The sequence below is a fragment of the Nicotiana tomentosiformis genome, chromosome 7, assembly GCF_000390325.3.
Source record: "Nicotiana tomentosiformis chromosome 7, ASM39032v3, whole genome shotgun sequence".
Taxonomy (NCBI): Eukaryota; Viridiplantae; Streptophyta; class Magnoliopsida; order Solanales; family Solanaceae; genus Nicotiana; species Nicotiana tomentosiformis.
The window spans coordinates 118,689,088-118,711,532 of NC_090818.1; the positions used below are offsets into that span (position 1 = coordinate 118,689,088).

At 37.1% G+C, this 22,445-nt stretch overlaps 1 protein-coding gene and 1 long non-coding RNA gene across 3 annotated transcripts; one reads left to right on the top strand and one right to left on the bottom strand.

The window, feature by feature from the left end:
* Positions 1-5,770: 5,770 nt before the first annotated feature.
* On the top strand, positions 5,771-10,286 carry LOC138895178 (uncharacterized). The gene is made up of 3 exons (XR_011409399.1): positions 5,771-6,221; positions 9,795-9,840; positions 9,953-10,286. It is a non-coding gene; the product is annotated as an uncharacterized lncRNA (long non-coding RNA).
* Positions 10,287-12,152: 1,866 nt separating this feature from the next.
* LOC104099974 (putative white-brown complex homolog protein 30) lies at positions 12,153-20,567 on the bottom strand. Of its 2 annotated transcripts, none has more exons than XM_070181888.1 (14): positions 20,035-20,567; positions 19,857-19,933; positions 18,888-19,028; positions 17,795-17,858; positions 17,550-17,696; positions 17,325-17,359; positions 17,042-17,115; positions 15,936-16,846; positions 15,316-15,612; positions 14,657-15,094; positions 14,356-14,504; positions 13,837-14,126; positions 13,588-13,721; positions 12,153-12,473 (listed from the first exon to the last, which is right to left on the bottom strand). In XM_070181888.1, exons 1-14 carry the CDS (start codon positions 20,259-20,261, stop codon positions 12,317-12,319), a joined length of 3,141 nt encoding a protein of 1,046 aa, XP_070037989.1. In that variant the 5' UTR covers positions 20,262-20,567; the 3' UTR covers positions 12,153-12,316. The 2 variants fall into 2 exon arrangements, with proteins under 2 accessions (XP_070037989.1, XP_009605408.1); XM_009607113.4 differs by having other exon boundaries at positions 18,888-19,160; positions 20,035-20,566.
* Positions 20,568-22,445: the final 1,878 nt, after the last annotated feature.

Genomic DNA, 22,445 nt, shown 5'->3' on the forward strand with positions numbered 1-22,445 from the left:
GTTTTCCTAAATAAAAAGGAATATATTTTCATATACGATCAACTAAATATTGCATTAATTGTATGTTATGAATCAGCCTCAACCCAATAATGGGCTGAAAAGAGTTATTGGGCTTAGAAGAAGCCAAAGGGTAGAAATGACATTAGGTAGCCACATTTAAGCATATTATTTAAAATGTATCTATAGTTTACAATGTATTTAAATATTAGTCAATTCACTCAAAATTTAGAACACGGTGTCCTGAAGTTTAAACCTCAAAGTTCAAACTTCAGGACATCGTGTCCTAAAGTTTAAAAATCTTGTCTAGAAATTTGAATCTAATATCCTGAATTTTAGATTAGTGTTTGACCCAAAAATAGATTTCTCGGTCAAAGCTAATATTAAAAAAAAATCGGGTTACTGATAAAAAAAATTACTTCACTTTCTCGGTAATTCAAAGAATAGAAAGAATAATGAAAATAATAGGTAAGGAAAGAAAATTTAATGTAGATCGATAATCTCTCCCAGAATTGCGGTTTGAGCACTTTGAATAAAGTAAAAGACTAATTGCATATATTGATAAAAATTCAGATGCCTTTATAAATGAGGATCGAGTCCTTATATAAAGATGCATAATTATAACGGTTTTTCTACTTAATTCTGGCTTGTTAATGACATTAATTGCCTTGATTGCCCGTTACCATATATAATTGTAACAGTTACAATAATGACTGAAGGTTTTCCGCATTCAAGATCAATAAAAGTGCCACTTGTCACCTTGTTGATGGTCCATGTTTTATTTTTTTTCCACCAATACAGATAGTCCCCCCACTTTTTGAATGTTCTCAACTGAATATTCGGGAAGTGGTAAGTATTTATGGCGAGAATTTCTTGCCGCCTTTTCCCAATTATCATAATGCCTTCTTCAGAATCAATGAGACATACGGCATGTCTATTTAATGCTCAAGACACGTGTCTCATTGTAATTGGTTCTGTAGTTTTCAGTGCCTTTTTAGGATTTTTCTGCGGCTGCATCAGTCACGAAGTGGCGGTTCCATGATGACAGTTCATAGTGACCATCTCTACCGACGGTTGCTTTCCCCTATAAATACCTCGTCACACTCAATTTCAAAAATCCCTTCCTTCTTCCTTGCATTCATATCTCTAATTTCTCTTGTAGTTCTTCTTTCCTTTTATGTGTTTCTACCATTAAAGATGTCTTCTCGTTCATTAAACCCTTCTTTATCAAAAGAACCTCGTAAGGTGGTGATCGTTGACGAGCTCCCTCCCTCTACTGCCCCTACTAGGAGTAGGAGAGGTGGCAGACTACGTAGTTTAGGTTCGTTGTCCACTCGTAGTTCTACTCCTCAAAGTAGTACTGGCAAGCCTTCTTCTTCTAGGGCTAGAACTTCCTTAACTCCTAGATCTTCCTATAGAGGGAGAGATCATAACGAACCCATGCGAGAACCCCTTATTTTCTAAGATTGTCCCACAAGAATTTTCTTTTGTATCAGATCGTGAAGCTATGAGAAAACAGGTTTCTTCCATAGCGTCTCTTAACCCCGTTGATCATTACCCTAGCTTGATTACTCCAAGACTCCTTTCCTTGGTTCGGTGTGAATGTAAGTGAAAACCTGATTTTTCAGTAATGACCCCTAGCGCCAATCATAGAATCACCTCTTACCATGAATGTTATTCCTTTGTTTATACCTACCCTTTTACCTTAGGGTTTACTCCCCCTATTGATCCCGTGATCATTGAATTTTGACGCTATTTCAATATTTGCCTCGGTCAAATAGGTCCAATTGTGTGGAGGGCAGTTGCTTGCCTTTGTTACTTGTCAGGCTTAATTTTCGCCCCTTTTACCTTATGTCACCTGCTCCACCTATATTCCACGAAACATTTTCATGAAGGTATTTTTCCCTCGTGGCTAGAAGTAAAAGAGTTTTAGTCAGCCCCGAGGATGACCGTGACCATGTCTGGTACACTCGATTTGTTGTTGTCCCACTCGTGAGTTAGTGGGTGATGAGAATATGCCTTTCCCTGAGAAGTGAAACTTTGCACGTAAGTATTTTTTCCCTCTTATTTCTTTGCTTTCCTTGACGTTTTAATTTTCTTCACATAAGTGCTTGTTCATTTTTCAGCAACCATGGAAGTCTTCGCAGAAATTTCTAACTTCCGTGATTGGGTAGAAAAAATGTTGACTGATGCTCCCATGAACAAGAGATCTTGGAAATCTCTCTCACAGAAATTTGGATAGAAAGTGAAGACCCATGGTAAATTTTTTATTCCCACGGTTCTCCTTCTCGTTGTTCATCATTTTCTTTTCTTTTGATATTTTTTGCTTTTGCCATTTTTTTTAGGGTTTGCCATCCGTAGCATCAACCCCGCTTCTGTTCCTTCTGCTAGGCTTTCTATAAGCTCTATACGGGAACAAAATTTTTAAGTGTGTTTTCCTCCAAGAGAAAGAATGTCGAAACCCGTGGCTCTGCAGATGAAGGGGATAACGAAGAAGGTTCCTTAGTGAGGAAATCACGAGTCAGAAGGCACGTGATTTCTGATGATGAAGACCGTGTTTCTCAAGACCCCCTCCAAGTTTTATTCCTTTTAGTCTTGTTGATAAGCCAGAGAGTGTCTACTTGGACATCTCTGATGAAGATGATGGTCACTTTGATAACCCCTTCTCAAGTCCCGTTGACAGACTCTTTGCCTAAGGATTTGAGGGTGAAGAAGACTTTAGTCCTATTTCAGAGGAGCCACAACTTGCCTCTCTACCAATGACTTCAGTTACCCCCGTTGCCAATCCTCCTGTTTCTTCTGCTTCCTTGCCTACAACTGCCCTAGTTGTTGTCCATGTTGTTGTTTCTCGTGAAGAAGCTAAGCCTTATAGCGGTAGACGGGGCATGAAGAAGGTTTTAATTGAAGTGCCAGATGGTGGGAATTTGTTGAAGAAGCCTGGTTAGGCCGTTGTATGGTTAAAACCATTACTTTATCCCGTAGAAAGGAAGAAACTTGAGTCCCGCAGTTCCTTGACTTTGATGAATGATATTATACATTCCTCCCTCAAGGTATATATATACTCTTACTATTTTCCTTCCCTTCATTTGGTGTTTGTAACTCCTTTTTCTTGTCTTTTTATAGTTCAATTTTACAGATACAGAGCTTATGAGAAGGATTTCTTAGACAGATCAGCAAGTGATTGAGTTGCGCACCGAAGCTGATAATTGAAAGGAGCAATTTGAAAGCCTTCAACTGGAAAAAGATGTTCTTGCTGAAGAAATGGAGCTTTGGAACAATAACTAAAGATAACCACCACTGAACTAGTGGTTTTGAAAGCTTCCTACAATCAAGTTGAAAAAGACAAGGATAGATTGGAATCCTCCTTTGCTGAGCAACACTCCAAGGCAACTAAAGAAATAAGAAGCATGAAAGAGCTCCTTAACAAAGAGGTGTACGTAAGTGATCTGGTGCAGATACTCACCCAAGCTTAAGAAGACCTCTGTGCCTCGTCGGACAAGATTCAGTTCCTTGAGAGTTCTCTTACTCCTTTGAAGGCATCTTATGAAGCTTCAGAAGTAGAGAAAGAAGAGTTGAGTGTTGAACTTGAGCAGTGGGAGAAGGATTATGAAGCTCTTGAAGACAAGTTGGCGCTTGATGTTAGCTGGCTTTCTTGAACACCCATTTTGAGACTCTAACTGAAGCTAGCCAGGAGAGTTTTGACCTTAATGCTGAAATCACAAAGGCTAAATAAGCGATTGAACAAACTCAACAGCGTCAAAGCTTCTCAAAACCCGAGGATGAAAGTTCCAAAGGTGATCGAGATGGACTTACTCCTGGTGAAGCTGATATTCAACCTTCGTCTTCTCAAGTTGATCCCTATACTCCCGTGGATGATACTCCTTAGTTTTTTTACCCTTGGCCTTTTGAAAGTGACTTGACTTTGTGCTGGTTTTTGGTGAAACTTTTTTTTGTTTATGAGTAATTTTTGGGAGATTTTCCCTCCCATGTTTGTGGGAAACTGGTATAAATATCTTTTTGCTCTTTAAGTTTTTGAGCTTATACTTGCATTAAAAATGCTTTAGTAGACCGCGTCTTTAATATGCACGGGTTTTTTATAAAAGAGGTCCCTTTTATATTAACAACACTGATGAAGATGACATCTCATCTTCATATTGGTGCAAAGATATGAAACATGAAGTAATTTGAAAAAGTTTTATTTTTTTGAACTTTCAAATAAGTAATCTTGTACAACTTTTTCATAACTTCTTTCTTTATAGCAGGTTTACAAATACGGGTACATTTTCCAGCGATTAAATCTATGGCCTTAACCTAGAAGCTTGTGAAAGTATTTTGTAGGTTTTCTAACTCTCTACTGCCCATTCTTTCCGCGAGCTCGAACGCCTTTGAAATTTTGACATTTTCTTCAAGGTTTTCACTATTGGCTAAACTATGCTTTTGTGGTGTACATCTTCTTTCCTTGTGTACTCTTCCATATGCATTTCCCCCCCCCAGTGTTTGAGCATTGAAGCATGAGATCTCGGACACTAGATCAAACTCTTAATTTTGTCCTTTTCCTGAAAAAGAAAATACGTACGAGACTCGGAGGTAATTTTTTTAGATGATGACTGCTTAACCCTTTGCCATCAAAAATGTTGTAACCTAGACGAGGAATAATTAAGTATTCTGCGAGTCTTTTGGGTCAAATGTCATCATTTGGTATGGTCTAGCTTTTTGCCTATCATCTAAAATGGTTAGTAAAACTTAAATGAACAAAGTAAAAATTGAACTTTCATGATACCTGGCCATGGGTATTAACTCCTTTAAGAAGTAATACTTCTTCAAATAGATTGCATTCCAATGGGATGGTAGCACCTTGCCGTCCATAGTTTCTAACTCGTACGCTCCTTTTTCTAGCAATGCCTTTAACTCTATATGAGCCTTCCCAATTTGGACTCAACTTTCTTGCGTTAGCCACTTGTGTTGACCGGAATACCTTTTGAGGACGAAGTCCCCAATTTTGAAATACCTCAGGTTTGCCTTCCTGTTATAGTATCGTTCAATCATATGCTTTTGAGCCGCCATCCAAATTAATATCGTTTCTTTTCTCTCTTCCATCAAATCCAAATTTATTCGAAGTTCTTCTTCATTTGTTGCCTTACTTGTATATGTGTACTTAGTGCTTGGTTCCCTTATCTCCACTAGGATTAAAGCTTATGTTCCATATACATGTGTGGGTTTCTCTCGTGCTACTTTTTGTCGTTGTTCGGTAAGCCCATAGCACACCTGGTAGTACTTCTGGCCACTTGCATTTTGATTCTTCTAATCGCTTCTTTAAGTTGTTGATGATGACTTATTTGTTGACTCAACTTGCCCGTTATCCACCGGGTGGTAAGGTGTAGAAGTAATCCGTTTAATCTTTCAACTTTGAAAAAGTCAGTAACTTTCGCACCTATAAATTGTGGTCCGTTATCACAAACGATTTCCTTTGGGACTCTAAATAGGCATATTATATTCCTCCAAATGAAGTTCATAACTTCCTTTTCTCGTACATGTTTAAAGACACGTGTTTCTACCCATTTTGAGAAATAATCGGTTAGAATTAACAAAAACCGTACCTTTCTCTTAGCTTGAGGCAGTGGTCCTATGATATCCATGCCACATTTCATGCATATTATTAGCGTATCGTTGGCACTTATCGCACTTTGCTACAAAATTTTCTGCTTCATCCTCCATTTTGGCCAATAATATCCCACTCTTATTAGCGTTTTTACTAGCGATCTCCCCCCGGCATGATTGCTACAATGCCCCTCATGTACCTCTCTCATTACGTATTCTGTTTATGAATGTCCGAGGCATCTTGCTAAAGGTTCACCAAACATTTTGTGATACAAATTCCCTCGTATCAGGCAATACTGAGTAGCCTTCCACTGTAGCAATCGATATTTCTTTTTATCCTCAGGCAAAATTCCATATTGCAAAAAGTTCACAAACTCGCTTCTCCAATCCCAAGTTAAATTATTGAAATTTAGCTCATTCTTAGTTTGGTCGAGGGATGAATGGAATAAGTGTACCACAACAGCATTTTCTGCATTTGTCGCATCAGCGACGGATACGAGATTTGCCAATGCATCTGCTTCTGCATTTTTTTCCCTGGGTATTTGTACAGCTTTCCATGTCTGGAACTGCCTAATCAATTCTCGTACCTTTTTGTGGTATTGCTGCATTCGTGTTTCTCTTGCTACGTAAGTTCCCAGCATTTGATTGACTACTAGCTGCGAGTCGCTTTTAATTACAATTTGTTCAATACCAAGCTCTCTTGCGAGCTCCAAACCTGTAACCACAACTTCATACTCTACCTTATTGTTTGTTTGGGTAACATTTTATTGCATGTCTTATGATCTCACCTGAGGGTGGAATTTAAACAATTCCCAAACCTGCTCCTTTAACATTTGAAGAACCATCAATAAACAAGGTCCAAGTCCCTGGATTAGCTTCGGTAAATATTCGTAGCTTTTTTTCTGCTTCAGGAATTAGGTTTGAGCTAAAATCTGCTAACACCTGAGATTTTATAGCAATTCTAGACTGATATATAATATCATATTCACTAAGCTCTATAGCCCATTTAGCTAATCTTCCTGCTAATTCTTGCTTATGTAATATATTCCTTAACGGAAAAGCAGTTATAATAGAAATAAGATGACATTGAAAGTAATGACGTAACTTCCTAGATGCCATAATTAAAGCTAAAGAAAGTTTTTCTAAGTGAGGATAGTGTGTCTCTGCATCTAGTAAATACTTACTAACATAATAGATTGGAGATTATTTACCTTTGTCTTCACGTACCAGTACCGCGCTTACCATCACTTCTGACACAACAAGATATATGTGTAATCTCTCCCTATCTTTTGGCTTTGCTAATAGCGGCAAATTTGACAAATATGTCTTTAAGTCCTTCAGAGCTTGTTGACATTCGACAGTTCATTAAAACTGATTTTGCTTTTTTAATACGGAAAAGAACTTAAAGCATTTTTCTGATGATTTGGATATAAACCTTCCTAGAGCCGCTACCCTACCTGTTAATCTCTGTACTTCTTTCTTGCTTGTAAGTATATCATGTATTTCTTCGATAACTTTGATCTGCGTGAGATTTACTTCAATGCCTCTGTTAGAAATAAGAAAGCCCAAAAATTTACCTGAAGCCACGCCAAAACGCACTTTTTCGGGTTCAATCTCATGTTGTATTTGCGGAGAATTTCAAAGGTTTCAGCCAAATGTTGAAAATGGTCCCCTGTATGTGTTAACTTGACCAACATATCATCTATGTAGACCTCCAAAGATTTTTCCAAGTGTTCTTGGAATATTTTGGTTACTAATCTTTGATACGTTACTCCAACATTTTTCAAGCCAAATGGCATGACTTTATAGCAATAAGTCCCTCAGTCTGTGATAAATGAGGTTTTTTCCTCATCTAGAGGGTCCATTTTTATTTGATTATAACTAGAATAAGCATCTAAAAAAAACTTAAAAGGTCATGACTTGCGGTAGAATCAATTAATTGATTTATGTGTGATAAAGAAAATGAATCTTTAGGACAAGCCTTATTTAAATCGGTATAATCTACACAGATTCAACACTTTTCATTTTTTTTAAAACCACAACAGTATTAGCTAGACAGTCAGGGTACTTTACTTCTAGTATTGAATTGATTTTCAGAAGTTTTTGTACCTCATCCTGGATCACTTGATTTTTAAATGCCCCTTGCTTCCTTTTCTTCTGTTTGATAGGTGGATGTAATGGATCCTCATTCAGCTTATGGGTCATCACCTCATGTGGTATACCTGTTGTGTCTGAATGTGACCAAACAAAGCAGTCTGCGTTAGCACGTAAAAATTCAATTAACTTACCTTTCATTTCCAGGCTCAAGTTTTCTCCGATGTTAACTTTTCTGTCTGGCTAGTGGACAAATAATATTACGGCTTCGAGCTCCTCTATGGTTGTTTTGATGTTCTCGTTTTCCTCTGGTTCTTGAATCATATCAGATCTTGAATCCACATTAGCTTGACCTTGTAAGCTTTCAGTTGAGGTATGAATAAAAGTGTCCCCAGCTGAATTCTTTAATTGCTATTTTGCATCTACATCGTTGGCTGTTGTGTTTGCAATCACCACCGAATTAATATTTCGTGATGCCTGTTGATCTTCCCGGATTTGTTGGATCCCCCACTGTGATGGGAGTTTGATTACTTGATGCAACGTGGATGGGATAGCATCCATATCATGAATCCATGGCCTACCCAAGATTATATTATAGGCCATGTCTACTTCTATTACCTGGAACTTTGTGTCTTTGATGACACCTTCTACAAATGTTGCCAATACAACTTCCCCTTTCGTAACAACACTTGAATTATCAAACCCAGATAGTGATCATGCTTTTGGTATGATTTTATTATTCGCTTGCATTTCGTTTACCACTCTCAGTAAATGACATTCACTGTGCTACCTGGGTCAATCAAAACTCGTTTTACATTAGTATCATGCACAAGTAAAGATATTACCAGTGCATCGTTGTGAGGAATCATCAATCCATCCGTGTCTTCATCATCAAACACTATGTTGTATCCTTCCAAGACCTGGCGAACTCATTTCCCGTGAGTGACAGTGACCTTTGATGTCTTTTTTGCAGTTGTATACGTTACCCTATTAACTTCTTCTCCCCCGGTTATGACGTTTACCGTTCTCTGTGGAGATGGAGGCTTTGGTGGTTTTTGCTTGTCTTTCATGTATGATTATTTTCCTTTATCATTGAACAAATTAGTGAGATAGCCTTGCTTCAGTAGATATTCTACTTCCCCTTGCAAGAGCCTACAATCTGTTGTTTTATGGCCATGACCATTGTGAATCTCGCACCAGAATTCTAGGTTCCTTTTGTTTGGATTCGATCTCATCTCCTTTGTACATCGTACCTTGTTTCCAATTCCTCTTAGAACAATCACCAATTCAGAAGTGCTGACGTTAAAACTATAATCTCTTATTCTTGCTTGAGTGCTGGAATCGTTGCCTCGGGTATCCCGTTCCTTTTTGAATCGAGAAAAAGAACTCGTCTTATTTTGCCTTGATCTTAAATCAAACTGTGCATTCTCTTGTTAGGCCGAGAATATCACCCTGCAGGTCCCATGTAAGGCTCACACCTATTCTTACCAGACCTTATCTCTGATTCCGAGCATCTAGACCCTGGCGTTTCATCTGCCCTTGGCTGAGTAACCGTATCTTCTTCTATCCGCAACTTCGTGCTGTATCGATTGTAAACATCGCTCCAAGTAGTTGCAGGAAACTCCCGCAAACTTTCTTTCAACCTCCTCATGGCTTCTGAACGTTTTTCATTCAAATTGCCTGCGAATGCCATAGCCGCCCAATTATCAGGTACTCGTGGCAGCATCATTCTCTCACATTGGAATCTATCTACGAATTCTCTAAGCAATTTTGTATTTCCCTATTTAACTTTGAAGATATCATCCCCCTTTTTAATTTTTTGAGCCCCCAAATGTGCTTTTATAAACGAATCTGCAAGCTCGAAAAAAGAATCAATAGAGTTTTCAGGTAAGAGTGAGTACCATGTTAACGCTCCTTTCGTGAGAGTTTTGCCAAACTTCTTGACCAAGACTGATTCAATCTCCTGCTTGGTTAAATCTTTGCCTTTTACGCCTGTGGTGAACGAAGTAACATGATCCCGTGGGTCAGATATCCCATCATATTTAGGGATATCGGGCATTTTAAACTTTTTGGAAATTGACAAAGGTATTGCACTTGGCTTCCAGGGTTGTTGTACATATTTGTCAATATTCACACCCTTGATCACACGAGGTACGTCGGGTATTTGTTCTACACGCTCATTTTTCTCCTCCAGCTATTTCTGCAGAGTTAGTACTAAACTTTATAATTGGAATTAATTGGTGTACATGATCCTCTATCGCAGGATTCATTTTGCATTTCTCCACTTTCAGAATCATCAAGTCCTGAACGCGGATTTTTCAAGGTGGTATTCACTGGTGGTGTAGTTTGTGTTGCGTTGGGCAATCCATTAGCAAAAGCTTGCAGTGCTTCGTTCACGTGGCGTGCAATCAACTGCTTCAAAGCATCCTGCTCGACGGTTTGATCACCTCCCTGTTGCCCATCAGTACGTGAAGCAGAACGGGGTTGTCTTTCCATTGAGCCGGGGTTTTCAAGTAAACTTTCTCGTGAATGCTGAGGAGTAATTATGGGTGTGTGATGTGATGGAGTTCCACCTTGTTGATTCAGCTGGTTGTTTTCCTTAGCAGTAGACATGTTTTGTTGCTAAAAATAAAATTTGGAAAGTGAATAGATTATCAGTTTTCCGGTAACAGAACCAAGTTGTTTAACCCAAAAATAGATTTCTCGGTCAAATCTAATAATAAGAAAAAATCGAGTTACTGATAACTAAAATTACTTCACTTTCTTGGTAATTCAAAGAATAGAAAGAATAATGGAAATAATAGGTAAGGAAAGAAAGCTTAATGTAGATCGATAATCTCTCCCAGAATTGCGGTTTGAGCACTTTGAATAAAGTAAAAGACTAATTGCATATATTAATAAAAACTCAGATGCCTTTACAAATGAGGATCGAGTCTTTCTATAAGGATACATAATTATAACGATTTTCCTACTTAATTCTGGCTTGTTAATAACATAAATTACTTTGATTGCCCGTTACCATATATAATTATAACAGTTACAATAATGACTGAATTTTTCGCATAATCAAGATCAGTGCCGATTTTTCTTCCTTATTTATAAGAGATTCATGTCCCCTATTATGGTCTTCATTCATCTCGTGCCTATTTCTTCTTTTCCAGTTGTCAGGGCCGGTACCTTTTTTTGATGGAACACCGGGGGTGTTTCGTTCGTGCCTTTTCAATTTCTTTAATTGACTCAGCTGAAAGTGCCACTTGTCACCTTGCTGATGGTCCACGTGTCATGTCTTTTTTCTATCAATACAATTAGCAGTTCAGAAATTAAGGATACAAAAATCGAGGATACTTTGTTCTGAAGTTTGGGCGAATTGACTAATCTATAAGTACATTATAAATTGTAAATATATTTTAAACAACATACTTAAAAGTGACTACTGGTGCACTTCGCCCTGCCAAAGGTCCAAAAGGCCTTCGGAAAATTTAATTTGGGATTGAGGACCATGAGGTTGCAATTAGAAAAAGTTAAAAGGGACTATCGATTAGCAAGAAGAAGTTATGTGAATTGTCATTGGAATATCCTCTCTTTGGTCTCCCGCCCCTATGTGTATGTCTCTCCCCCTATCTTCTTTCTGTTCCTATCTTAGTTATGTTAATGTCTTTCTTTTTATTCTCTTATTCCATGTACTGATTTTTCAATGAAAGATTACATTCCGATTCTTATTTGAAATTGTATTGTTTGGGACGTTTATAACATGATGTAAAAAATTCTTTTTCTAATACGCCAAATCAAACATTATATTATTTATTATAAAAGTTCTATCTAGAGTTTTTTTCCTAATCCCTTTTACTAAATTACTCCTAAAAGATAACTGAATGACTCGTCACACTTCAAAAAGATGGGTGCAAAACTCGAAATATGGTAAATGTATTGATCAAATATGTTTCACATTAACCACAAAATGCACCTATGTTTTTCAAACGATGGTATATGGATCAACTTATATGAGTCTTAACATTTTATTTGTAATATTTTTACCGGCACAAATAAGGTATAAAGAAGAAAATTATATTTTTTTAAATCTTTGTTGGACTCGGAAATCAAACCTTGATCGTCAGTAATTTTCATTGCCAAGTCATTGACAAATAAACCACACCCTTGGATTCACACAAACCTAATATACTATGCTGCGATTTTAATTTTTTTTCCTTAGTCACCATTTTGTTCAAACATAGAGGAAACATAATAGGGAAAAGGTTCAAATTGCTTTCCTCTAACTTCACATCATCCATTTTTTACTCTTGTGTCAAATTTACGTTTTACCTTGGTCATTTCCAAATAAAGTCGCCAAGGGACCAGACTCTTGCAAAAATGTAAGATAAGACTGCATACAATAGATTTGACATAGTTTGGCCCTTCCGCGAATCCGGGAACATAGCGAGAACTTAGTGCACCGGACTATCACGTAGATAAAGTCACCCTCTTCTCATTCCAGCAACGAAGAAGCCATTTTAGCACTCCCCAGTTAGTGTCAAAAAACTTGATGTGATATACATTTGATGCCAAAAAGCCCTAAACCTATGCCTTTTAATCTTGTTGTAACAACAAGAGATGTGAAAAAATTAATGGTTTATTTCTTTTTAATAATCACTAAACAAAGGTAAGCTATTAAACGACTAAGTACACCAGTGAGCATCAGTAACAATAGAGAATAATGCCATTGATGTACATCAAATCCTAGCTCCAATAGCTTGGCACAACGAGTTATCAACCATACTCCTGAATATCTGAAGAGAAACAAAAAATTAAAGCTGAACATATGAGAAAATGCTAATAAACATGATCACCAAGAAGTAAAAGTTGGTCATTTTAGTAAAGTCAAGATTATTAACTATGCAGTATTCCTAGTTCCAAGCAATTTCACCAGTTACTTTGTTCTACGACTACCTTTTTTCCTCCGGTTGTTTCCTTCGTTTGTTTCAAAGATGTGAGCAAAACAACAACAACAATAAAAAACCTAGTGTAATCCCACAAGTAGGCTTTGAGGAGGGTAATGTGTACGGTTGTTTCCTTCGTTTGTTTCAAAGATGTGAGCAAAACAACAACAACAACAAAAAACCTAGTGTAATCCCACAAGTAGGCTTTGAGGAGGGTAATGTGTACGCGGACCTTACCCATATCTTGAGAAGGTAGATGAGTTGTTTCCGATAGACCATCAACTCAGATTAGATAAAAAAGAAGTAACAAGAAACAACAACACCAGCAAACCAATCAGCAAACCGAAAGAACAAGAACAACAAGTAATAATAGAAATCTAAGAATAAATGCCCGAATCATCGAAGTCTAACTTCCTGCATCTTATTCTCCATAGGGGCCACACCCACCTTGTCTCGAATATTTTTATTCCTAATTTTTTTTAATTCCGGTATGTTCGCACATCCAATGTAGAAATTGTTTTCTGTATGCTAATTGGTTTTCATATGCATGCTGCGGAACAAATGTATAAGCCAAAACATGGCTTCCTAAACGAAACGAAAAGGCTAACTTCGATTTAATCTCTCGCACAGGTTGAATGATTTTCATCTCCTTTCAGAAACTCTGAAGACTTTCCTTCTTTTTTCCTTTCTCTTTCCCCTAATTACTTTCACATTTCTTATAGAGAAGAAAGTAAGAAGAATGAGTTCAGATGCCCGTTCTATCAATCCGTTCACATCTTTATTGCTCATTTGTCCTCTCATTCCACATTGCGACATAATTTAGAACATTGTGAAAGGTGAAAAAGCATGTTACTGTTTCCGAGACTTGGTGCTAGCGACAAATCAATCTAATATTGATAATGAAACAACACAAACTGCTGAATATACAAGGCAATTTGTAAGGATGGGAATATAAAGTACCAACCTTTCAGCACTTGCAACGACAAAAGCTTCCATAGCCCACCTTGGGTAACAAAACTTTGCTATGTATTTTCCAACAGTCCCGTCTGGTTCCTGGTTTGCAATGAGAGTCAAAACAACAGGAACAAGAACACACCACTGTTTGAATGCCCAACAAGAATCATGTCAGTATAAAGAATCAGGAAAAAGTTAAAATATGACAATGAAAAAAAATCAGGAGAAAGAAGTACATGTTAATGATCGTATTACATACCAATTGCGCCTGTCCGGGTGCAAAGCAGATGGCAAATATATAAGCTATGCCGGTCACACAATATACAAGGCAGAGGAAAACAAGGTAGTTGTCGGCGAAGGATGATCTTGGACTATTTAAGAAATAGAACATCGATAGGAAAACCAAAGGCTTTATAAGAGTATTGAAATGGTCTATTGTATCCTTGGACATAAAATAAGCTAGACTGCTCATGCCGCTTTCTCTCTCCCTCCAGTATTCTAACCTGTCCAGTGAAAAGGATCTCAACGCTGCAATCTTACAGAGGAGTGCTGCAATTCATCAACAAAGATCAGAAAATGAGGAATGACATAAAGTCGGTAACATCGCCTAGTATTTGGAACAGAAAAACATCGCACGTTTATGCATGTGGTGGCTATATAACTCATTGCCTCTCAATGAGGCAATGAGTTAACTTTCATTCATATTTCCATAGAAAGTAAAGCAAGTTAAATCCACCACATATAAGGAAAATATATATATAGCAAGTATTTCACTTACACACAGCAATCACACTATACATGTAGCCGTAGTATCCGAAGGTGTCACCCTTCTGGTTGGATAGGATTCCTAAGCATCCTCCAGCAACCAAAAGAATTAAATAATCTGCTGCTTGTATTTGAGCTTCTCTCAATCGCTGTTTGCCTACCCTGAAGATGGTAATCGCATTAAATATTATTATATAATGACTTGTGCAAGAAAAATAACAGATCTCATCCAGATAACTTTAGATGCAAATATTTCCATGTCATAAACTCTTAAAGTCACTGACACAATATTAGAAAATCAAGATATGCAATACCTTCCTAGATAATATCTGTACTGCCGGGTTACGCCTGGAGTGATTCTATTAGACATGTCATGGGATTTCAACAAGCCTTGAGACAGAGAATCTCGCTTCTCATGCCATGCATCAACGGAAAAAGATTGTTCGGGAGCTGCTGCAACACCTTTGGAGGACATTGCAATCTGATCACATAATTCCATCATATCGGGGGGTACAGTGTAACCGTTATGAAGCATCCATCGGACAGGAAATTGTTCCACAGTCACACCTCCACCTGGTTTGACCATACCCTCAAGAATGTCAATGAAATGGTCAGGAGGATTTACACGATCGGGTACCGTGATTCCAAGGTTTGCAAAGTATTCTTCTACTTTCTTCACTGGGCCGTGATACGCAACAAGACCACCTTTCGCTAGAAGTACCAAGTCATCGAACATCTTATACAAGGTATAGCTGAAGAAAACAAACATACATCATTCTATCACACATATATCAGAATATACTTAAATTGTGTGCACACATGGAAAATCACAGTCCTTTCAACACCATCCATTTCTTTTCTATGGAGCGCAAAAATAAATCACGAGATAAAAGCATCTTAAACTATCTAAACTGTGTATCTAGTTTCTGTGCAAAATAATAGAAGTTGATTGGAGATGAAAAGCTCTACATACCTTGGCTGGTGAACAACCATGCAAATATTTACACCTTCAAGAGCTTCACGTCTAAGGGCTTTAAGAAGTAGGTTAGAAGATGAGCTGTCTAAACCGGATGTAGGTTCATCCAAGATTAGCAGTGAAGGTTCCATGACCATTTCCATCCCCACATTTACTCTTTTCCTCTGGCCGCCAGAAATCCCACGCTTCTCAACCGTTCCAACCAGCGAATCTCTAACTGCCTGAAGACCCAATGATTCAATAACTCTCTCAACTACAAGAACCTTATCAGCCTTTGGCAAGTCTGCTGCTAGTCTTTATGATGTTCAAAGTTCAACAGAAGACATAAAATGTCAATAAGAAAATGAGAACGAGCATTTAAAATGTCAAGTTAATCAAACTTGATCTGAATGTAAACTTGGAGTAGCATCTTATTGCATAAGCAAAGCCTAAAATATATGGAGGACAAATAGAAAGTAAATAAAAATTTAAAGAAAGACAAAAGGCAATAGAACAATTTAAATTTTTTTCATTTCAACAAAACTCAAAAAAGAAAGTCTGGATCTAGTTCTTTGGCAGTGCCAGTCTCTGTAAGGTAATATGAAAAAACATGCAGAGTCTATTAGTGTAACTTATACCTGCATCTTGCATTAAACCGAAGGTTCTCTTCGACAGTGAGGTTTCCATGGACTATATCATCTTGGGCAACAAAACCTATAATTTTCTTGTACAAGTGAATAGAATCAGCCCTTCCATTTATGAGAACCATCCCGGATAACGTGCATTGCGTTAGCTTCCCAGCCACCGCAGAAAGAAATGTAGTTTTCCCCGCCCCGGACGGACCCATGACAGCAGAAATCCGCCCGGGCATCAGTTTTCCAGTAACAGACCTCATCAAATGTTTGTGCTTCTTTTTAAGAGTAATTGTCAGGTCTTTGAAAACAATCTCAATTGGAGGCCTAGTCTTGATCTCCGTATTATCATCTGTCGCCATTGAGATAACTCCTGAGAATGTCATATTCTTAGTTTTTTGCTCCATAGCTTTCTCTTTCTCAAGTTGACCATATGCATATTTAAAAATTTGACTCCTAGTATGCAGTTGTTTAGCATTTAGTGCTTGCTTCTTTATGTTCTTATCTCCAATCTGCATATGGAACCCCTCGATATTGTCTGTTTCATTTTCAATTGAATGCATCATTTTTGTGAGATCACTAGGTCCCTTTTTATTTGCTTTTGAAGCCGCACTTGAGCTGCTTGGACCTTTAGGTGGTACGGATGCTTCATCGTTAGTTTTAGGTAGGTTGAAACCTCCTCTTGGTCCTTGCTTCACACTCGTTTTCTTTGAGAAAGTGCGAGATAACTGCTGTTGCAATCCGAAAGCACGTTTCTTAGCAACATCTTTTACTAATCCCCACCTTTCTCTTGCTTGTGCAGTTTCTCGTGCATGTCTTGCTGCAGCTTCTCTGGACTTGGCGATTCTTGCATACTTGGTATTTATGACTTGATCAGAGCAATTATAAAAGATGATCAGTATAAAACTCAAACCACCCTACATTTAAAGGTGAATCGAAGTCAGATACTATCCAACAACTTCATTTATAAATACAATAAAAACAAAAATAAAGACAGATCTGGAAACAGACACCAAGTTCCCGAGATAAATTGAAGCTGAGGACCAGGAAATCTAGTGTGTTTTCATGAAAAAGAAAATTCAATTGACTAAATTAAATAAGAGTTCACTTACAATAAGGATAAAACCATATACATGCAGGTTTTGTTTCTCTGAATGCGCACGGCAAGTACTCAATTTGATGCATGCTGCAATAATCAAAATGCCAAATGATGAACATCTTTGTTTGCTGTCATTGTAAACGTAAATTGAAGCAAAAAATACATTAACAGATTCCCCAGTAAGAAAATGTAACTAGTGTGCTTTAAACATTAGCCTAAGGTGGCTCCGCCACTGGCTGTAACTTCCACCTCCCCTCTAACGAGCTAAGCTTTCAATGCGTCTTAAGAGGATTTACCTTTCTGCGCTGTAGACCCCTTCCTGCAGTAATTTCTGGAATTGCACAAGTAGAAACATAGTGAATCAAGATTGTAATAGAATTTTTAAAAAGTGACGGTAATTAATGCATCGGAAATTTTAGTTCAAGTTAAAGAGCCAGATTATGAAAAATATGCAAGTACTTGGTTACTGCTTCAGAAGACAAACATGAAATGCTGTGAGTTGTGGGATCGAAATTCAATACCCTTCCGAACAAGTAACCTTTTTGGTTGTAGTCGGACAGTAAGATCCCGGTGAACAGAATAACTCCCCACCACTTGTTTCACTACCCCACGTATCAGCTGCTCCACACGAGTGATTTACCTTGCCCGGAGGTTGTTGGTATGCATATCTGGAAATTTTCTTTACCAAACACGTATTAACTGATCATATGACTATAGAAAGGCATGCTGCAATAGAAATAAAGCAAAAGCGGAGCTAGAAACTTACGGATCACATACACCATTTGTTTTGTTGAGTGTAGCACGAGGGCAGTAAGCACCTAATGGGCAAGCTACATATGATACAATATGGAAAGCAAGTTACTCACAAAGTTTTTTTTAAAGAGAGCTAATTAAAACTGTATTTGGCAAGACATACATTCAATTTGTTAGCATTCGAATTATTCACATCATCGTTAATGCAGAGGTTGCAGTGTAATAACTAAGCAAAATAGTGACTTTTATCACAGATGACACCTTCATTGAGGACAAGACTAGACTCAGGGGCGGAGACAACGTACATGTTACGGGTTCGGTTGAACCTAGTAACTTTAGAAATCAATTGAATATGAACAAATTCATAATTTAGAACCCAGTAATTTAAAAGAACTAGGATTTCGAACCCAATAACTTCAAATGCTAGCTCCGCCTCTGAGTGTAAACTCATTACAACAAACACTAAACCACCTTCATTTCCCGTACAAGAAGTAAGATATATGCATAATACCTAAGCAATTAACATAAATCCCTGAGGAAACAACATATCACACAATAAGGTAAGTCATTAGATATACTTACATATCATGCAAGTCAAGCCTCGAGGGCAGAAAAAACCCTCACAAGGTTGATATAAAAAGAAGTAACATATATGTATAATAACTAAGCAAAACAGTGACTTTTATCACATATGAATAAATTTGAGCATTAAACAATATCTGCAAATAGAGGAATTAAATCATTTGTAGCTATCAAACCACAGCTAGGCTACCAAAACTTGTATGCCTATTATTGCCTTGTAAAGGTTGCTTTTGCATATATTACACACAAAATCTTCGAAGGACATTTTCAGGCCAACTATTCAGGAAGGTTTTAAAGTTCTACGCATTAATGGTATTAAAAATATTTGCACAATCTTCAAGTTACTTATAAGGTAATTACAAGTAAATCCCTATATGAGTATTAATCAGTAACCTGGTAAAATGCTATCACCTATACTGATAGCGTAAAAACTCTTACGTGTTGTTGTATATAACTTAAACCCTTGAGGAATTAACATATAAGATGATTGATAATGAAGAAGGAAAGTCATTAGATACACTTACGTATCATGCAAGTCAAGCCTCGGGGGCAGAAAAATCCCTCACAACAAGGTTGACTGTCACGAGTCCGATCAGGCATATCTTTTGCATTCTTAAGGTCAACTTTATTTGCAGGAACACTGCAAGCCCAGCCCGGTTCACATCCTGGAACCCAAGATGTCAAGTTACAATTCCTATTGGGTTTTAAGACTTGAGTTTTTGTGGTTGATTTTGTAACCAGAAAACTGGAGAAGTAGAACTTCATCTCCGCAGCATTACACAGTCTCTGTGTCACGTCTGTTAAGATGATCAGCGTACTGTCAGAGATTAACCGTGCTTCGAACTATATCAGAATCTAAATGACCAAAATTTTGATGATCAAATGTGAAACACAATGACAAAACTTCCACTTAATGTTTGTGGCTCGTTTCTTTAAAAGTTTAAGTTATATACATTCGTAGTATAAAGCATGTCAAGCTTAACATGGAGAGTTATTTGTCAATGAACAGAACATAACTGATAAACCCCTTTCTTTAACATGCCCCATGAATTCATATAAACAGTAATTTCAAGTTTCAACGGTTGATTATACTATATTCCCAATATTCTTGAATGCATTTTATCAGAAGACATGGCGACCAAAATTTTGCCAACAAGTTCGTTAGGATCAAAACATATTGTATTAAAAACATAAACAAATTAAGTATGATACAAAAGAAACTGGAATTAGCTACTAACTTTGTCGCTAAATTGCCCGTTGCTAACAGAATTTCTGTCATTTTTTCTGTTTAGCTATAGAATTTGTCAACAAACTAAATGGTGCAACTGTGCCAATAGAAATAATAGCGAATTCCCTAATTTATTTCCATTTTAGCATGAATTAAGGTTTTTTGATGATGAAAACTAATACCTCTAAGACCTCTCCACCTTAACATGTATGCAACTATATTATATAAGAATTTAGAACAGAATAAGAAAAAAGAAAATCAATACCGTTGGTCTCTTTAAAGCAATTGTTTAAGAAGTCCAAATTTTTAGCAAAATTAAATGCCTCTTTCAACTCAGCATCCCTAAAACAAAAACAGTAAGTATTAATTAGCAAATAAAAGTATACATACATATATTATAATTAGGACATGTTAAATTACAGGCTAATTAATTTAACACTTACACATCCTTGATGCAAAATCCCAAAGCAGTGGTAATATCATCATGGTATACTTTGGTTAGATTTGCAAGTTGGTTATAAATGAAAGATGCAAGAATAGGGACACCAGTGGCAATAGGATTAGAAGGAGGAGATTTATTACTATTTGCAAACAAAAAACATGGAAAGAAACTCAATCCAAGAATCATAAACAAATAATAACATGGCAACCATATCCTAATTTTTCCCATTTCATCTAATATTTCAAGAAAATGTTACCACTAATGATACATAATTAAATAGGAAAAACCCAAGAACAAAAAATGGAGAATTTTTTAAAGGGAAATGGAGAGGAGAAGAAGGTAGCTCCAGAACCAAAAGGAGTTACAGGAGCCAAAAAAAACAAGAAAAAGTTTTTTTTGGTCAAAAGATTTGAGAGATGAATTGTGAGAGAGATGTGTAGGAATTCCTTTGTTTTTGGGAAGAGAAAAGGTATGGAGAGATTAATGGCTGAATTGGAGGAAAGGAATTTATGTCTGTGTAATATATTGTGCTTCTGTTGTGTTGTGTGCTTTTGTGCATGCAAATGTTTTTTTGATTGTTTTGTCTAATGCTGTCTTCCTGTTCCCAACACGTAGGCTTCCATGTCAATTGTCAATAAACAAGTCAAAACTTTGAGGTTATTTGAGGGGAACTTCTTTTTTTTTCTTACAAATGTGGGGAATGACTATTGACAATCCAATAATTATTTATGGGATGATTCCACATACTTCTTTTTGGATTTGGTTTTTTTAACATTTGGAAAGTATTATGTCTCGTAGGGGCAGATTCAGGATTTAAAGATTATGGGTTCCTACAACGACACGAAGTATGTATACAATAATAATTGTGTTCACAATAAAAAATTTATAGATATTCAATGAATTTCTTAATATATATATATATGATTTGGGCAAAAACTATTAGGTTCATGAAAACCCTTACTCTTAAGGCTAGATACGCCTCTGAATTCTCTCTTCATCCTATTTTAGTGACGATGTTTGATTTGGCGAAGTGCACAAATAATTAATTTCAAGATCCCCATTTAAGCCATAGCCGAAGTTAATAAATTTTTGCAAGTTTAGTGTTTGACTATAAAATGTAGACTTTTGATTAAACTAATTAATATTATACGACGAAGGGCTAAACATAGTTAATGATAATAACTTTAGATCTATAATCGATTAACACCAATCACGCAAGAGCAATGTTGAGAGCACATTAAACGTGATGTACATTCAATATTTCAAGATCATTAATGATGGGGAATATCAAGCAATAAATAACGATAAATGACATTAAAATAAATAAGGAGAATGATTCACCCAATATTGAATGAGGTGGATGATTCTTCTTTCTGATAATGATGAATGATAGACAAATACTAGAATGTTGGGACCCTTCTCGGATCTAATGGAAAAAGTGTGGAATAGTAGACAATCGAATCTCTTTAGAAAGGTAGTGATTGTCTTTTATCTAGAGAGAAAGTCTGCTTTTCAAAGAATATCCTTTTCAGAGAATATTACATATCCCTCTCCCCCTATCTCTTTTTCTATTTATATGGAATATTCTCCAGTCAACCCTAAAAGTACAGACACCAAGAATATTCAATAGAATATTCTCATGAATATTTTATTATAAAAACTAGCCGTTAGCACTCGACCTCGGCCTTATTGACTACTCGGCTACGAGCCTCGTTATCTACTAATCGACCTAGACCATATCACTTTCTACGTACCGTTTCATGTCAAATCTTAATGAAAGCAGATTTTGACCTATACAGTTAATCCCTCCGCTTATTATATCGGCCCTGGGCAACCTCGATGAGCGAACTCTGTCTGTCAGGCTTGAGAATTTTTATGCGAGCAGGTTGAGTAGTAGCACTTCAGACGGGATAGAAACGTGGCCTTTTGTGATCAACAACCTAGGGTCACGTCGTCTCATTGTGACGCCATGTCATCATGCATCATTATTACGACTTTTCCCGATACCATGTGTCTTTTCCTGTGCCTCTACCGCTTCGACTTTTAAGCTGGGCAACTGCGGTTTGCTTCCTCGGTATTGATGCCCTAACTCTTATAAATGAGGATATTAAGTTCTTAGGTTCACTCTTTGCTTTCTAAAAATCGGATTTTCATACCCTCTTCTTTCTCAATCAGAATCTCTACTTCCTTGACCTTACTTCATACTCCTGCCTTCACCGATTTCGGTGGTTCTTGCTACTCGACTCTTCTGCGTTTGCACTCCCTCTATTCATAAATAAAAATGGTTAATGTGTCTTTCAGTTCTGGGGGGATACGTAATCCTGCTCCTTTGGCAGTATACATGGCTCCCCATGATGGTGGGGCTGCCATTGCTATAGAAGATGAAAGCTTTCCTATGCTAGAGGTAATTTC